This window comes from Lutra lutra, chromosome 4, assembly GCF_902655055.1.
Source record: "Lutra lutra chromosome 4, mLutLut1.2, whole genome shotgun sequence".
Taxonomy (NCBI): Eukaryota; Metazoa; Chordata; class Mammalia; order Carnivora; family Mustelidae; genus Lutra; species Lutra lutra.
Genome location: NC_062281.1, coordinates 118,501,158 through 118,520,134, shown reverse-complemented (window position 1 = coordinate 118,520,134; position 18,977 = coordinate 118,501,158). Strand labels below are relative to the sequence as shown.

Below are 18,977 nucleotides of genomic sequence, written 5' to 3'. Positions count from 1 at the left end.
AGAGAGAGAGGAGGAAGCAGGCTCCCCACTGAGCAGAGAGCCCGATGTGGGGCTCGATCCCAGGACCCTGAGATCATGACCTGAGCTGAAGACAGTGGCTTCTGCCACTGAGCCACCCAGGCACCCCAGTAACTTGTTATTTTAATTGAATTATCACAACAGTCCTATGTGGTAGATTTTATCATCTTCATTAGAGATTAGAAAATGGAAACTCAGGTAGAGGTACTACTGTGGACACACAGGTAATAGCAAAATTTAGATTCAAATTGAACCTTCATTATATTACAGATAATATAATGAACTCCATGCACTCATAAAATTTCAACAATTAACATCACAGACAATCTTATTACATTACACCTCTTCTGTCTCTGGATTACTTTGAGATAAATCCCAGACATTCTATCAGTTTACCTGTAAATATTTCCGCATGCATTCTAGAAGATGTGGACTTTAAACCATACTCAGAACTATCACACATACTGTCTCAAGAGCATGTCCCCATAATAATGAAAATCAGTTACAAATAATGAAAATTTGCTATGAATCTCCATCCTATTATAATATCCCAAAGACCACCAAACCACTGTCACTCACTCACTCAGGGCAGGAATGCTTCTTTCTACTAATGAGATCTCTCTCTGTAAGGAAGGAATGCCAGGAGTATATAATTTTGCCTTCTCTCCCCTACTCCTCCCCAGGGAGAAGGGGCAACTTCCCTAATGAGGGAATAGGGGAGAGGAATGCCATGTATTGCTCAGCTATTTCTCTTCTCTTTCCACCTTTCAGAACCAGGTTTTGGCTATCCCAGGAGCTTCCCATGGCCACACCTTCATGGGGACATCATATGCTCCCTGTTACTGGCTGGGCCAGTCTGACTAATTCTGGAGTTCATTTTCTAGAGAAAAACCCACTGTTGTCACAAATCTAAATCACATTCTCCAAAACCAGCCTTTTCAGGATTAAAGGTGACTTCTTTCTATCATCTCCCACTTCTTTGCCCCAGTTACCTTAAACTTCCAAACCCACTGCCATGGATACAACCACTTCTACTACCATAGAATTGAGACATCAGCCCTGTCGTCCTCAAGAGCTTATGTCTTAAGTAGGAAATCTAATTTGATATTGTCACTTGTTTAATTTCTCCCATACACCATGAATTTTCTCCTACAATAGAGCAGAAGAGCTGAAAACAAAACAACCAAAACAATAACTGAAAAAAACTAATTACCAAAATCTACCTTGACTTGCAAGAATTTGGCTGAAAGAGATCCCATGCCTCCTACCCTTATCACTACTATTAACCTTCAACTTTGTTTCTCAGGGACAAACTCCTGGTCACTCACTATCTTTCAAATCCTAAGATAAAGCCTGTGTGAAATATTCAGGAATATTACATATACTTTCAAAACTAACGGTTCTGAAAGTAAAGACATTACAGCCTTGCCATACACCTGCCAGCTATCCTGACAGACTTCCAGGAAGAAGTGAAGAAATGTCAGCACTTCCCTGCTGGTGTGTGAACAACGGGAAACAAGAAGGATGCTGAGACTTCAAAGAGTGATGTCTGCCTCAGGCCGACCTTCAACCCTGAAGAAATCCCTATGCCCTAGGCCGAGAGAACAAAATTACAGTGATGTGCAATGTAATTTAAGTAACACTGTCTCCCTTGTCAGGGCAGAAAGGATCTAAACTCGAGGGTGAATTTTTAGGGAAAGGGCTCAGAGCACCACCAGGACCTCCCCATAGCTGTGATACCCATGGCAATACTACAACTGCCACGTTCTGATGCAACATCCTATCACCACAATTGCAAACACATGATTTAGCACTCCAAGTGTTAGATTAAGTCAGTTAATCTCTTCCTTTCTTTTCTTCCCAAACCCTTTTGAAGAAATAATACAGAACATGCTGTCTTCCTTTTCCCTGGCTGTTACCAAAGGAGTACAGCAGGGGAACCACAACTTCCCAATTATCTGGAAAGCTGTAGCTCTAACAAATTTGACTGCAGTTAAAAAACTGCAGCCTCCTATCAGATGTCATAAGAGACCTCAAATATTAAATAAAACGAATTCTAGGTGGAGGGGTCATTTCCTCAATGTCAAAGGGGATGCAACTAGAGTTTATTTGAGAACTGCTAATAAAGAATAGCAAAAAAAAGGAATTTCGGAGAAGAAAAAGGTGAAGGTAAGGGACTCTCTGGTAAAACTGAAGCTGTCCCTTAGTTACCTCTTAGACGAAAGTGTGCATACCGGTTCTGAGGGGAGGGAGGCCTGTGTGTGTCCTGAAAAGGGACATCTGCTCACTGAGTTCCCATCACGTGGTCTAGAAGGGGCTGAACTTCAGGTGAGGATGTCCCGGGGGACTCCTCTTCCTGTGGAGAGAGGTTTGGCTAGAGGAAGGCCAGAGCTGGGCCTTCTAATGTATAGTCTTGGGTGTCTGGATCTGAGAGCTGTACTACTGATCCTGTTACTAGACTTTTAAGAGCTAATTATATTTAAACAAACAAAAAAACCCAGACAATTTTCTCACCTACACCCCTAAAAGACTTCCACAGATATTATTGTTGGTAGCACACTTAGATTAGCATATCTCAAAATATGGTCCACTGATTATCTCTATCAGGATAACCAAGGATGATTATTAAAAATTCAGAATCCAGGGGCGCCTGGATGGCTCAGTGGATTAAGCTGCTGCCTTCAGCTCAGGTCATGATCTCAAGGGTCCTGGGATCGAGTTCTGCATCGGACTCTCTGCCTCAGCGGGAGCCTGCTTCCCTCTCTCTCTCTCTGCCTACTTGTGATCTCTCTCTGTCAAATAAATAAATAAAATCTTAAATAAATAAATAAGTAAATAAATAAATAATTCAGAATCCATACCCCGATCTAAGGAATCAAAATCTGGAGAGCGAAACATTTTAAGTTATTTATTAATTGTTTAAAATAATCTCCACACTCAACGTGGGGCTCAAACTCAACAACCCTGAGATCAAGACTGACAGGCTCCACTGACTGAGCCAGCCAGGTGCCCTGAGAGTGAAACAATTTTACAAGCATCTGAGGAGATCATGATACCTCACAGTTTGAGAATCACTGTGGTAGATCTGTTCAAACCAAATGAGGCTGAGTCAAAAAGGAGTTGATTTACCTGAGATGGAGCTCTTATTCACAGTAAAAGTGCTTCTGAACAGGGAACAACTGCCCGTGTGTCTGGTATACAGAAATGGATACCACCGTTCAGTAATACAAGCAAGCTGTTCAGACCCAAATCCACTACCTGATGGTTGAAACACGGAGCAGTCTATTTAAATGCCTTTTCCTGAAACTTTCTCCTGGCATAGGGTAGGATCCAGGAATGCGTATGTTCAAAAGACCTGAATAATTCTGATGTGCATCCCAGAGTAAAGACCACTACTACAGGCAACATTTTGTCTGTTTGTTCAGCTTTGTTTGGTGTCTCCTATGAATCAATCATTAGTACAGGAATCTGACAAAAGCTACTGACTCTCTTTCTTGAAAAGTACATATATGTATTTTTGCATACCCTTCTGTAGCCCCTTGTCTTTTCTGAGTTTTGGTTAAAGACTGTTAGAAACATTTTTATAAAGCAACAAGGAAAACAACTAAACTTTGTGAAATGCCAATAACACACTCCTATCATGAAAAAGATTTAAAAGGTATTTATTTTTCTAGGTGAAATGAGACATAGGTTTAAAGGCACTGAATGTGACTGGAAGTACTTTTGAGATTCACCAAGGATTGGAATTTTAAGCAAAGGGACTCTTCTCTGGTGGAATCTTGGGATTTCCCCCAAAGAAGAGTCTCAGCTGATCATAGTCAACAAACTCTATCCAGGCATTCAGAACTTCCTGTTAGCTTTTTAAGTTCTCCAGACCTAATATTTGAGCAGGGAGTCGGGTATTTGAAAAAATCATCTAAGAGATGCTGGGGGTAGGGGTGGAGGGACGGCAACTAGGAGGAAACAGACTATTGGTGAAAAGAAAACTCTTTAAAAATCATTTATTTCCTCTGAAGAAACTGCATCCATGTAAAACAAAAAACAAAACCAAAAACCCAGGACACTCTACAAGAGGTTTCAGACATAATTTTTTCTGACCTGAAAGACATGTGCTTTGAGACTGAAAAAGCCTACCAAATATCTATCACAATGGATAAAAGTAGACTTACACAATGGTACCTTATAATGAAATTTCAGGACACTGGGAACAAGAAAAGATAAAGCATCCAGCCAAAACAAAAACATATTTTATATAAAAGATTAAGAATCACAATGATAGGGACACCTGGGTGGCTCAGTTGGTTATGCCAGCCTTCGGCTCAGGTCATGAACCTGGCATCCTAGGATGAGTCCCACATTGGGCTCTCTGCTCAGCAGAGTCTCCTTCTCCCTCTCTGCTGCTCCCCCTGCTTGTGCTCTCTCTGGCTCTATTGCAAATAAATTTTAAAAATCTTAAAAAAAAAAAAAAGGAATCACGATATCAGACTTCTCAACTGTAAACAGAATAGAGCAAGGCCTTCAAAATTCTGAGAAAATATTTCCAACGTACATTTAAAAAATTGAAATTATCTTAAAAAACACTTTAGATACATGGGATGATTTAATGGATTCCCATGTTGTCATCATCTAGCTATCTGGAAGCAAATGAAAAAGGATTTTTATTTATATGGTTTTTTTCTCTTGATAAGTATGATCACATTTATTTTCAATAGATTATATTCTGCCACCAGGAATATTTGAGCATGCCTATTATATCCAGCATTGGCCAGCATGACCATTACATATTTTTCTCCATCTTAATTTGCACACTTATTGTGGTTTTGTTTCTTTTATTACTGCTGGGATGATTGAGATTTTCTTTTCTTTTTTTCCAGTATAGTTAACTTATAGTATTATATTAGTTTCGGGTGTACAATATGGTGATTCAACACATTACCCACTGCTTGTCACAAGTGCTCTCCTTAATTCCCATCACCTATTTCACGCATTCCCCCTCACCCCTGTCCAGTAATCATCAGTTTTTTCTCTATAGTTAAGAGTCTGTTTCTTGGCTTGTTTCTCTCTCTTGAAATACAGTTTTTAAATAACAGACTATTGAACTAGATGTTTTAGAAAAATATATAATCTTATTCTGTACTTCAGATTATTTTATTCTCAAAAATGAATACATAAAATAGTAAAAACAAGCTTATTGTATGATAAAATGTTTCCTTCTAATGAGTGCCTTCTAGTTCTATAACATTTAAAATTTAGATATTAAGTAGATTTGCCATTTTCCAAATATCAGTTAAAAGACCCACAAACTACCACAGAGATGATCTCACAGACTATTCAACTCAGTAGGTCACTCTGGAGTCCTTACTTTGGGGAGGATGTTGATGTTAACAGCACCCTTTGACTCCCTAATTCTCTAGACCAATAATTAATAAATTGTGTTATGTAAAAGAACCTCCTGGGATTGTTTTAAAAATATATAGACTCTTGGGCTCTCCTCTCAGACACCTGGATTCATCAGGCAGGACTCAGGAATCTATTTTAAACAAGCACACCAGGGAGTTCTGATTAGGATGATCTATAGATCACGTTCTGAGAGACACTACTCTAAATGGATCATATTTAGGGATTTACTATATTAGGATCATGTTAAGAAAATTTGGTAAGGATAAATAAATTTGAACTCAAGATGTTCTTGTTAATTTATCACTGCCACACTGGCCATTGTCATATTTTAAAAATACAATGGTCTGATGTGGACACACAACTAACTCAAGGGGAAAAAGCAAATAAAAATACAAAGAACTGTAAGGTAAATAAATATTTTAAGATATGACACCTTCACCATCTAGTTTCAAATCTATTTCTCATGGGGTGTTTCAGGGGATTCATTACTGAGGAACAGCAACCAGTTTTAGACATCTCAACATCTGAGTTTATATCAAAGTGAGAGAACATATGTTTATAAAACAGAGTCAGAGCCTTCTCTTCTCCTTCTCCTATCGAATGTCAACCTTCAAATTCAAACTTTATTCTGAGGATCAGCTTCATATTCAGGTGACAAACTATACCTTTTGAAGGATAACATGCTTAACCTTAGGAGTATAGTTCTAGCTTTAAAACCCTTGATAGAAAAACGATTGCTTTTCTCTTCTTTTTCTTCTTTTTTTTTTTTAAAGATTTATTTATTTATCTTATAGGAAGGGGGAGAAAAGAGGGAGAGAGAACTCAAACAGACTCTGTGCTGAGCCCAGTGCAGGGCTCAATCTCAAGACCCTGAGATCAGGACACAGTCAAAGCCAAGAGCAGGTTGCTTAACCAACTATGCCACCCAGGCGCCTTTAAGTAGCCTGATATTAAAGAGTCTATTCTGTATGGTTCCATGTAAATAGTTTAAAAACAAGCAAAAAAAGGAGAAAAATTTGGAGTTCAGTGATAGATAACACAAAGTTCATTAAACTTATTCTCCCTGCATTTGTGAACATTTGAAAATTTCCATAATAAAAAACATGTACATTAAAAAAATAAGGTCATCAATAAAATCTCTCAAAAATACTTCCAAATTCATGTGTAGCTGACCCTTTTGATAAGGAGTTAGACTCACCATAACAAAACCCCCAAATAATCCAATGGAAAAAAAAACCAAAAAGATAACTGCTTCCTTTATATTTGAAAGTATTTCTTTTTTGTTTTCTGGTATTATTTTGATATTACTAGTTTAAAATATTAGCATCTTAATAAATTTTTATAACATATTTAATACATCAATAGGGATAAATATTTTCATAAACTTTAATACTGTATTGATTGACACACATATATATTGGAGTGCATTATTTATAGATAAGTTTTTTCTAAGTTATAATGAATACTTAAAATCAGCATTGTCTGGATGGCTGGTCTACATATATTCTACCACTTCCGTTAGCCTCTGATGATGGTGACTGTTTCTTAATCATTTTTGCATCCTAGAACTCAGCACTCTGACTGGACAAGAGTGGGCACATAAGAAATATAGATGAACTACAGTGAAAAGATAACAGGATTCTTGAGAAAGCCCTCTGGTAACCATTATTCATTTCAGAGGGGAGTGCTAATATACGAGATGCCAATAATGTACTGTTTCTTACCTGATATGGACTGCTTCATCATGTTATGCAGGAAGAGACAGAGTAAAGAAATAAAAACATACAGAATTTGTTTAAACAATACTTAAGATATGCTGACATACTCATTATAGCTTAAAAAGCTAACAAAATCTTAACCTCTCACGAGCTTCAAAGAGATTGGATTTTAAGATTTCTCTGCATGTATTCAACAATGCTGACCCAAAGAAAGTATTTAGTAATTAGAAAAACAAAGTGTTAAGATATTATACAACTTATAAAGAATATAGCACAAGGGTAGTATAGCTAATAAGAAAACAGGAAACTGTCATGTTCATAGTCTGATGAACGTAGGTTTTGACAGGAAATAGCAGAGTTTCTAACTGCATGATAGTAAAAATCCAAACACTAAAAACTAGTATTAAAACCTATTACAGCTATTTCACATAAAAATTATCAGTAAAATTTGAAAGCAGGGAGAAGAATCTGCAGCAATGAATGTTCTCAAGGTCCAAAGGACTTTATAATCATTAAAGATACACAAGTATTTAAAAAATTGTTCATTAGTCTACTTCATCAGCTAAACCTCTAGAGGTTAAGACAGAAGTTTCTTTTGTAAAACAGGGAAATATTATAGCACTAGAGATTTGTAGCCTTTAAATATAACTTCCTAATAAATAACAGAGAAATCTGTGCTGAGAAATTTGATCATCTGGGCCAGTGTCCATGTGGAGAGAGTGTACATGTTCTCTATGTGTTTGCTTGCTACCAGTAAATTATAAACACTGAGAACTTGAAAAGGTTTGGGTTGATTTTTGCATTTGATTTTAAAGAGACACAACAGGTTATTCTTCCTCAATTTTAATGTGTAGGGGTAATAAAATTAATAATAAACCCTTATAATTATATGAGGTTTTACAGTTAAAGTGCTTCCATGCATATTATTTCAAGTAGTTAAAAAAATTTTCCCCCATGTGTGACTGGAGGCTGAACTGTACAGACAACTACCACTTTCTGAGATTCAAAAGAATAAGAAGCGCTGCCACTGAATATTCTGAAAGACAATCAGTCCACAACAAAGTGGAAAAAAGTCATCCACACACCAAAAAAACCCCTAACCAAATGAACTTTGATCACTACTAGACAGGGTTTAAACCATTTAAGTGAGTCATGTGATACCAAGTGAACTGCAAAACAGATGCAGTAAGTTTCCAAGACTGAGTCATATCAGATTATAAAAGCTTCTATTTGTACGTTTGGGTTTATATAATCAATCTTTGTAAAACACTGAACTATCACTGTTAAAGCAACATGTCTGTAAGTGATGTATAAGATATAAAATTTTAAATAACATTATCCTTTACATGAGAAGATGGACATAAAGTTCAATAATCACAAAGATTTGTATTTCTATGTTCTAGAGGCTTTGCTTTCTTTCTCCAAAGTATAATTGGTAATTTTGATGAAATCCTTACATAATAGTTTTAATAGTTTTTTCAGTTTGTGAAATGTAAATGTTTGTAAATGTAAAAGGGAAATGATGTGCTAAATTCTCAATTATCAAATTCTTTCAAAAATGAATCGTACACATGACAAAGATTAAAACTAGCCATAAGCACCCAAACCAAAAGATTTCCAGTGAATGAAAACAGGAAACCAATAAAAGCAATCAACTGGAGGTCATGACTTTGCGATCATTGTATTATATAGACAGGAGCAAAAATTCAGACCTAGAATACTCAAAAGTAGTTAAGTTGAAAAGTTTAAGAGTTTTTTTTCCTAAAATAATACAAAATAGACAATGTTGAAAATGGTTCTGGCTTTAAGCTAAGTAAATTATTTTTAAAAACCAGATAAAGCATTTAAATTTTCAAAACATACGGATTGTAAAAAATGTATAAAATGCAATAGTTAAAACGCATGCTTTTAGAAGCAAAGAAAAAATATGCACCCACAGTAAGAAGTGAAATAGGTGGAAAGGAAAGTCTGGCACTGAAGAAATTTATACTGTGTATTTGTTACCAGAGAAGTAGAGAGGGGGAAGAATTAAGTCATTTACAAAGAACTCTAAGTCTTTCTATAGTGTATACTTAGATTTATCCAGCATACTACGGCAAACAAAATGAAACTGCATCATACTCTTCCTGGCAGCTGACACATCTTGATAAAATTGAAACCATTAACATTATTTAGAAGGTACTCTAATGTCAATGGTGATGAGGTTAGGAATATGTGAGCTTCTATGTAAATTTATGACCAATTACAGGAAATAAATCACTTCACACTTGTTTCACTCTGTACTTTTAAAGCTACATCAAAGTACATTTCATTTGATTTAACCTTCAGCTGAAGCACTGAAAAAATTCAAATGTTTAGCAAAACATCTCGTCAAAACAAAGTACTTCTTTTCTATCTGGACTGAACCGTTAAGAGGAATCATTCATCTCTAAAAGCTAAGTCATGGGTTTTATCAGTCTATCTAATTACCCAAATTTTAATCATTTATCTGATAAGGGACTTATATCTAAAATATATAAATAACTTCTACAAATCAATTATAAAAAGACAACCCAATTACAAAGTGGGCAAAGGATCTGGGTAAATATTTCTCTAAAGAAGATACAGATGGCTAATAAGCATATGACAAGATGCCCAATATGATTAGCCACCAGAAAAACACAAATCAAAACCAAAATGAGATGACCTTCATAGTTTCTACAGTTGGCTGTCACAAAAAGGAGAGATAATATCAACTATTGGCAAGCATGTGGAGAAAGTGGAACCCTCAGACACAGCTGGTAGAGATGTAAAATGGTACAGTTCCTTTAGAAAACAGTATATGGCAGTTCTTCAAATGATTAAACATACAGTGACAATATGACCCAGCAATTCCACTAGTAAGTAACATTCAAGACAAATGAAAACATATGGTCACAATGAAATTTGTACATAAATGCTCACATCAGCATTATCTATAAGTCAAGAGGTGAAAACAATCCAAATGTCCATCAACCAATAAATGGATAAATACAATGTGGTATACCCATTTGATGGAATATTATCAGGCAATAAAAAGGAATGAAGTACTGATACATGCTACAAATAAATGAACCTTGAAAACATGCTAATAAAGAAACCAGTTACAGATTACCACATATTATATAATTCCATTTACACGAAATGTCCAGAATCAGGAAATCTGTAGAGGCAGAAAGTAGATTAGTGGTTGCCTAAGGCTGTGGGAAGGGAGCTTGTGGGAAATGAGGAATGACTGCTAACGGGAATGGTATTAGCTTTGGAATGATAAAAACATTCTAAAATTGTGGTAATGGCTGCATAACTCTGTGAATATACTAAAAACCACTGAACTGTACACTTAAAATGGGTGAACTGTATTATATGTGAATTATTTCTCAAACCTGTTTTAAATATATATATGTATATAAATCAGATAGCCATTTGGTGGGTATATTTCCAATGGAGATATTGCCATATTGAAAATAAATAATTTCCTATTCAGGAAATGTAGAAAATTTAATTGATTTAAAAAAATTCATCAACAATGAGAATCTTCAACATCCAATTTTTTCCTCAACAGAAAAAAGAAGTGGTGGCTACCTTCTCCAGCTTCATTTTAATAGGCAGAAAATATTTGCAGTAGAAAGGTGTAATGCTTTAGACAGAAGTATTAAGTAAAAGGAGATTAATGCATTTGTAGCATTCAGTTTTTTCCAGAAACTAATTTTAAAAATACATAATATACATATATAGCCACAGACCTACACTCTTTTATCACAGAACACAAAATGAATTATCAAACAGAAAAGATTAGTATCCCTCTCTTCCTCATTCTGAGTGCTCATAGGCTGCTTAGTTAAGATTGGGCACTTGTAACCACATGACCTCATGAATGCTATCTTATCATATCACAGGTTCCTCAGACCGACCACAACAACTTAAATCAGACAGGCAGCAAAGTAGCATGAAGTCTTTGACACATATTATTGGTATGACATTTTAGCTGTCCAGTTCATGGGAGTGAAAATCTGATTATCTCAAGTCCAACTGCATCTGTGAGATAGGGTCCATAAAAAGCACATGATTTATGGCACTAAAGACTTGCAACCACAATTTAAAATTTTTAGTTTCTGTAAATCTGAGGGAGCTAGTTCATCTTTTATCAATGCTCCTTTTGTTGACACTTAGTATGTTTGTAGAAGAACACATTTACAAATGTTCCTAGTTTGAAAAACTGTCAATACTATGTTACTGTTTTTTTTTTTAAAACTAGTATTTTAAAACTGAATTACTGGATGCAAAAGAAAATAAGGTTTTAAAAATGACTGGCTACATTTCAAGAACTTGGCATAGCTGAAGAAACTGGACTTTTGGATTTAAGAATATATAGCACTAAAAAAATAGGTGTGAAGTATTGGGTAGCTTGGGTAACAGGAAGAGAGTATCTAAATTAAACGGAAAAGACTCAAATTGGCTCTCAAATGCTTTGTTTGGGCCAAGGTCTTAAAGAGATACAATTCAAAACATAATCAGGGAAGAAGACTCTATTTATGGATTTCCTCTTGTTTGATTAAGAAAGCTTATCCTCTGCCATCAAATCAATCTCTCTGAATGCTATTTTCAGAACCACACATGACGAACTGATCAGGCTAAGTCTCTGGTTTCAGAAGCACCCCTCTCTACTGATTTCCCTTTGTCTTTATAGCTGCTGCTTCTCTCTCTCCTGAACTCTTACTTGCCTCCAGACATTTGTATATGATGCCCTCTCTGCCTAAACACTTTCTACTCTCCTTTTCCTGGCTATCTTCTACCTCCTCCTTCGACACAGTTCAGGTAGCCCCACACCCAGAGACTTTGGACGCATTTCTCATGTTCTACCACAGCGCTGTCCATATAGACTATTCTCCCTACCAGTCTGAATTCCTTCACAAGTGGGACTAACGACTTCTAGATACCCAGCGCAGGACTGGGATGGAATGCACTTAAAGATTCTTAGCATGACTGCTTTGGATGCAGTAAATGAGGCAAGGCCTGAGGCATGTGTGGGAGCTAAATGACATCCAAATGTTCACTGACTGAGTGACTGTATGAAGTAAACCAGCATCCTAAGGGCATACAGTTAACCAGTGATAGAACCAGGCCTAGAATCCAGGTCTCCTGACTCTAAGCCCAGTGTTCCAAAACTGATAGTTTCTCAACCATGTGTAGTAAGTTCTTTTTGGAGAACAAAGACACAAAATTCAGAAACAAAACTAAACATCAAATTAAAAAACAAACAAAAATCCAGAACTGTTATTAAGAATTTGATAAATTACACATATATCTATAATTTTTCCTCTCTTCTCCCTTTATGGATGTGTTTAGAAATACTGGCATGATAATGAAGGAGGTAAGTAATAGTTAGATGGAGAGTGAGGGATAATTAAGTTAATTTTTTTTTTAAGTCGGCTCCCCAACCAGTGTGGAACCCAACACAGGGCTTGAACTCATGACCCTGAGATTACACCTGACTAAGATCAAGAGTTGTGGAGCTTAACCAACTGAGCCACCCAGAGCCCCAGGGTAATCAGCTTTTAAACAAATAAACATTTTAAAAATGATTACACAAGTCTTAAAACCTGAGTAGATGATTAAGGTCACTGGATTTTCAGACTCTAGCTCATTTGGTTGCCCGAATCAGGCTGAATGAAATCTTTAAGCATAACCTATTAGTTTCACTTAAATGTTAACGAGTACTTCTAATACTGTAGTGACATTAAAATCTTACTGTATCATACATACTGATGAAATGGTTCTTTAAAAAAATTATATGGTTTATTTGTGTAGTATAAGTCAACAGTTAACCATGTAATTCGTTGTAGGGGGGAGAGAGAATCTTAAGCAGGATCCACACCCAGTATTGAGCCCAATATGGGGCTTTATCTCACAACCCTGGGATCTTGACCTGAGCTGAAATCGAGAGAGGCTTAACTGACTAAGCGAGACTCAGGTGTCACTGAAATAGTTTGAGCATTTATATCTATATCTTATTTTTCTCATATCTAAGACTGAAGAATATGCTATTAGATGGTGTTTTCAGGGGAATGCTATGGAATAAGTCTCTCCTATCCTTAGTCAATGAAATCTATTAAAGAACTGCTATAAGCAAACCTGTCACTACAGGTGTTATAGTTACTTTTAGTTCCTTTAAGAAATGCTTATTATTGGGGCATTTAGGTGGTTCAGTTGGTTAAGTGGCTGACTCTTGATTTCAGCTCAGTCATGATCTCAGGGGTCCTGAGATCAAGCCCTGAGTTGGGTTCCATGCTCAGCAAGGAGTCTGCTTGAGGATTTTCTCTCCTTCTTCTTCCTCTGCCCCTCCCTTCACTTGCCCTTCCCACTCTCGGTTTCCCTAAAATCAGTCTTTTAAAAAAAAAAGATGCTTATTATCGTCTTTACTTTCATGATCTAAGTGGTATCTGACATCCAGTTTCCCTTAAGTGGTTTTTAAAAATTTTTTTTAAGATTTTATTTATTTATTTGACAGAGAGATTACAAGTAGGCAGAGAAGCAGGGAGAGAGAGAAGTAGGCTCCCTGCCGAGCAGAGAGCCCAATGCGGGGCTTCATCCCAGGACCCTGAGATCAGGGCCTGAGCAGAAAGCAGAGGCTTAACCCACTGAGCCACCCAGGCGCCCCATCCCTTAAGTGGTTTTTTATGACTTACATTTCCAATCTAATTGTTGGAACCACTTATTAGCAATTTATAGATTAGCACTAATAGGCATTGTCTCACCAACAATGCATTTGAAAATCTAGTTATTCTTGTTTACTGTAAAGTACTATTTAAAAACTTGCCACTTAGTGGGGCGCCTGGGTGGGCTCAGTTGGTTAGCGTCTGCCTTGGGCTGAGGTCATGATTCCCAGGGTCCTGGGGAATTGAGTCCTGCATCAGGCTCCCTGCTTGGTGAGGAGACTGCTTCTCCCTCTCCGCCCTGCTCCTACTAGGCTTGTGCGCTCTGTCTCTGTCTTTGTGTGTGTGTGTGTGTGTGTGTCTCAAATAAATAAAGAAAATCTTAAAACAAAACAAAATCCCCCCAAAAACCAAAAAAAACTTGCCACTTAGTACCAGAAAACACAGAAGTGCTCAAAGACTATGGGATTTTAGAAAGAAAAAAGAAAAGAAAAGAAGAGAAGAGGGGAGGGAGAAGAGGAGGGAAGGGGTAGAAAGGAGGGGAGGGGAGGGGAAGGGGGAGGGGGAAAGAAAGGAAGACAGAAAAAAAAAAAGGAAAAGAAAAGAGAAAAGAGAGGAGAGATTTGAAAGACTTTCACTGGTCAAAATTCAGGACATTGATTACCAAGAGAACGATTTGATCCAGGAGTCATAGTACTGTGTTAGGATTTTGGAAAGACTCTTAGAAATAAGGCTGACTAGGCATAGTCTTTACCTCAAGGAACTCAGTTTTAGCCTGTCCCCAAGCATCAAGGACAGTAGAAGAACAAACCCTTAATAATAAGCAAAATTGGGGCACCTGGGTGGCTCAGTGGGTTCAGCCTCTGCCTTCAGCTCGGGTCATGGTCCCAGGGTCCTAGCAATCAAGCCCCACATTAGCTCTCTGCTCAGCGGGGAGCCTGCTTCCTCCTTTCTTTCTCTCTGCCTGCCTCTGCCTACTTGTGATCTCTGTCAAATAAATAATAATAAAAATCTTTAAAAATTAAAAAAATAACACAGCAAAATTATGTGCTGTGTTATCTCCCATTTCTGAACTATTAAGTATTCACTATCAGTATCACCATATAGTCTTTGTTAAATTAAGTGTTCCACTTTCCCCCAGCAGATTGTAAATTCCTTGAGAGTGAGACTACACTGTACTTTGCATAGCCAGTATCAAAAATAGCCCACCGGAACATAGTCTTGTATCCAAGTCTGACTTTACAATTCTAACTGGTTCTGTTCCTTGGCCAGTGGAAGACTGTCTCTTAAGGTTATTTATTTTGTCCTTCAGTTCTGAGTACCAGATTCAAATCCCTCATTTCTGATTGATTCTATATTCTCTAATTTGGCTGCTCACCCAGATTTTATCCTAAAAATCTCTTAACTCTTTTGAGGCTTATCCTTCCCTAGGTCAATGCCCCGAAGAAGCTTCTTTCCTGGGTATCTCATCCTCTCTAGGGTCTAATTCCTTCTCTTACCTTGTTTTTTAGTTTTAATTTCCCTTTTTTAAGTGATTTCATTATCTCATCTTACCCTCTTCTACTGGACCTATCTTTTTTGTCATGTTCTGAGGATTCAACTCCAGTTCTTCAATGAAATTATCATCATCAGAAACACATATTTTCATCAGCAAATTTAAACATCTCTTTTGACCTATAGTAGGAATAGGATACATACAGAGAGGCATATAATTGGGTCAAACACTGCCCCCCTTCTATGAATATAGCATAAAACTGGAATGTGGTCTAAAAGTCTTAAATAAAAAGTAGGGCACCCTGTATGGTATTATTATAGTTTTTCCTCTGTGTTTAATATTCTTTTCGGAGGCAAAGAATGAATGGAAAGACATACAGTCTTGGAGATTTTAAGAAATTAACCTAGAAAGAACTGCTGGAAGTTTGGTCACAAGTTAAATAATAAACTCTTGCAGCAGAATGTATTGAATAGCTGAGCTAATTTATGTCCTTGGGTAAGCTTGTATTTCTTAAATAATAGGTATATCTGAAATGGGGTAACTATTTTTATCTAGTTCTATGTTTCTGGGAATGTCAAATTTGGCTAGAAAAACTCAGTTGCCTCTGTTTTCAGAAAATCAACTAGTATTTAAAAGTTAAGATTTTAGTAGCACCTACTGGAAACTGAAGCAGAATCTCTAGGGTCAAGTCACACCAATTCCCCAGTTTCAGATGGAAGAGAAATCCAGAACCTGATGCTGGAAGAAAAGTAAAGAATACTAGGTGGTAGTAGAGTTCTACTAAGTAGACATTAGGTTCCCATCTGAGAGAAGTAATTAATTTAATTCAACCCTTATGAACCCCTACTACATCTAACATGTGACAATTAAATGGGTCGGCAGGACTGTGGTAGGACAGTGGGATGTAGCAGATCAGAAGTCAGAATGCTTGGGCAGTAGTTCAGGCTCTGCCACCAACTAGCTGTGTAGCTTCGGGTAAGTCCCGTAACGCTTATGCCCTCAGCTTCCTCATTTATCAAGTGAAAAACCAGATAAACTTTAAGAACACGCCTGGCTTTAAAAAATGTGAATCTGAAATCTCAGCTTTATGTCTTCTACACAGTAATATTATTGCAGACATTAAATATTGTACACTGTACAGTTTTTTTAATCTTATGACTTCAAATAAGATAAATTATCTGAGATTAAACGGCACATATAAAAGGAATAGGAATAACAAAACCAATTTAAAGAAGTCATTAAGAATGAATTTTAGGGGTGCCTGGGTGGCTCAGTAGGTTGTCTGTCTGCCTTCGGCTCAGGTCATGGTCTCAGGGTCCTGGGCTCCCTGCTCAGCCTGCGTCCCCACCTCCCTCTGCCTGCTGCTCTGCCTACTTGTGCTCACTCTCTACCTCTCTCCAATAAAGTCTTAAAACATTAAAAAAAAAAAAAAGATTGAATTTTTAATAGGAAGTTAAATGGAGGTTTTAAGATTTAAAAACAGTGCTAGACATTTTTTTAAAGATTTTATTCATTTATTTGCAAGGCAATGCACAAGTAGGGGGCATAGCAGGCTCCCAGCTGAGCAGGGAGCCTGACATAGGACTCCATCCCAGGACCCTGGGATCATGACCTGAGCAAGAAGGCAAGATACTTAAATGACTGAGCCACCAGGTGGCCAGAACTAAACAGTTAATTTAAAGAGCCTTAAAGCAATTTTCATAGGAGTACAAACACATTCTCTCATTATCTACATAAGACTTTCAGCAGCAAAAAAAAACCCCAATTTTCCTACAGAAAGGCTTGTGAGAGCTCCTGTATGATATTTTATATTGCTTTAACTAGAGAAAAAAACAAATTTAAGGGAATACGTTCTTTTATTAAAAAGTTGCCACACTGTGGGGTGCCTGGGTGGCTCAGTGGGTTAAGCCTCTGCCTTTGGCTCAGGTCATGATCTCAGGGTCCTGGGATCGAGCCCTGCTTCGGGCTTTCTGCTCAGTGTGGAGACTGCTTCCCTCTCTCCCTCTGTCTGCCTCTCTGCCTACTTGTGATCTCTCTCTGTGTGTCAAATAAATAAATAAAATCTTTTAAAAAATTGCCACACTGGGAAACTGGGCACTTTTTACCGTAACAATATGCATGAAAGCTTATAACTCCCATCTATGGAAATTTTTTTAAACAATAATTCTAAAACTAAGATTCAGTTATCAACAGAATACTGTATTTATTCCTTATTTCTGCCTCCACCAGTATACTGTTGCTATCAATACAGTTTATAAAAAATGTCATTCTTATCCTCTGTAAACTAGGTAATGTACTTGGAGTTTTGCAAGATTTAAAAGGAAATAAAGACTGGTAGAAACAGGCAATACAGAATAAGCAAAAATATTATTATTCGGTTTGAAATAAAGAGAAAAAAAATAGCTGCCAATAATTACAGCCGAATTACTAAGTTCCTTTCTACCTTTGATATTCTGATTTTAATGCCTAAATGAAGATCCATGTTAAATTGATCAATGTTAAATGAGCCTTTAAGCTTCTTTATTAAAAGTTTGGGGTGCCTGAGTGGCTCAGTGGGTTAAAGCATTAGCCTTGACTCAGGTCATGATCCTGGGATTAAGCCCCGCCTGGAGCTCTACTTCTCCCTCTCCTCCCTGCTCATGCTCCCTCTTGCTGTCTCTGTCTCTCTCTCTCTCTCAAATAAATAAATAAAATCTTTAAAAAATAAATAAATTCAAGTTCAAGTGATTTTATTAACTACTTTTAAACTGGGAATGTAGAGCAAGGAAAAAAAGATACACAGTTACAGAAGGCTAGTCTGTCATTTGATTATAAAAGCTCCTTATTTAAAAAATTCTAGTTTTGGGGCTCCTGGGTGGCTCAGTTGGTTAAGCCTCGCCTTGGCTCAGGTCATGGTCCCAGGGTCCTGGGATCGAGCCCCACATTGGGCTGCCTGCTCGGTGGGGAGCCTGTTTCTCCCTCTCTCCCACTCCCTGTTCTTGTGTTCTCTCTCTTGATGTCAAATAAATAAATAAATAAAATCTTTAAAAAAAATTTCTAGTTTAACAAGTGAGTATACACATTAAACATATTAATAATGGACAGGACATTCAAAATACTTTCTGGCAGATACTTTACTAAATCTATAGCTCAAGCATAAAGTTATCAGAATTGAAAAAAGATTACTTACATATAAACATTTTCTAAGGCAAACTTCAGACTGGGCATTCTTTAGATTTCCTTTTATTTACTCAAACTCCTAATTTTGTACTTGGCTGGTAGAAATAAAAGATTCTTGTAACATACAGTAACTTAAAAAACTGTCTCCTTAACAAAGAAAGAAGACAGGATGACAAAAGCCCTGGGTACTGGGAATGAGCACAGAGGCTATCCTTTAAATGAAAGTTGGCTTCATCTACCTGGGTTGTATGTTATTTATAGCATCCTATAATCGTGTTTTACGTAGTTTTGTTTCTGGCCAGCTTTGTCCTGAAATAGCTTATATTTCTTCAAGTTCTTCAGGAAGGGGGTCTCAGTAATTGTTCAGTGACAGACAATTCCTCCTGTCAAGTTCTTTCATAAATCATCCATCATTCTCTAATAAATGGTAAAAAAAAAATGCTGAAGATATCTTTCTTAATATATTCATTCTTTAAGAGGACCAGAGAAGTTTATAATTTAATTAAAATAACTATG

General features: G+C 36.9%; 1 protein-coding gene across 5 annotated transcripts in view; it reads right to left on the bottom strand.

Annotated features, from left to right (window-relative positions):
- EVI5 (ecotropic viral integration site 5) overlaps positions 1 to 18,977 on the bottom strand; it is a 187,713-nt gene that overhangs the window by 3,881 nt on the left and 164,855 nt on the right. The window contains exon 17 of one of the 5 annotated variants that reach the window (XM_047726158.1): positions 7,143 to 7,152. The exons of the other annotated variants lie outside the window; for them this stretch is intronic. Within the exon in view, the coding sequence (XP_047582114.1) occupies positions 7,143 to 7,152 (10 nt within the window). The remainder of the gene's footprint in view (positions 1 to 7,142; positions 7,153 to 18,977) is intronic. 5 annotated transcript variants of the gene reach the window in all.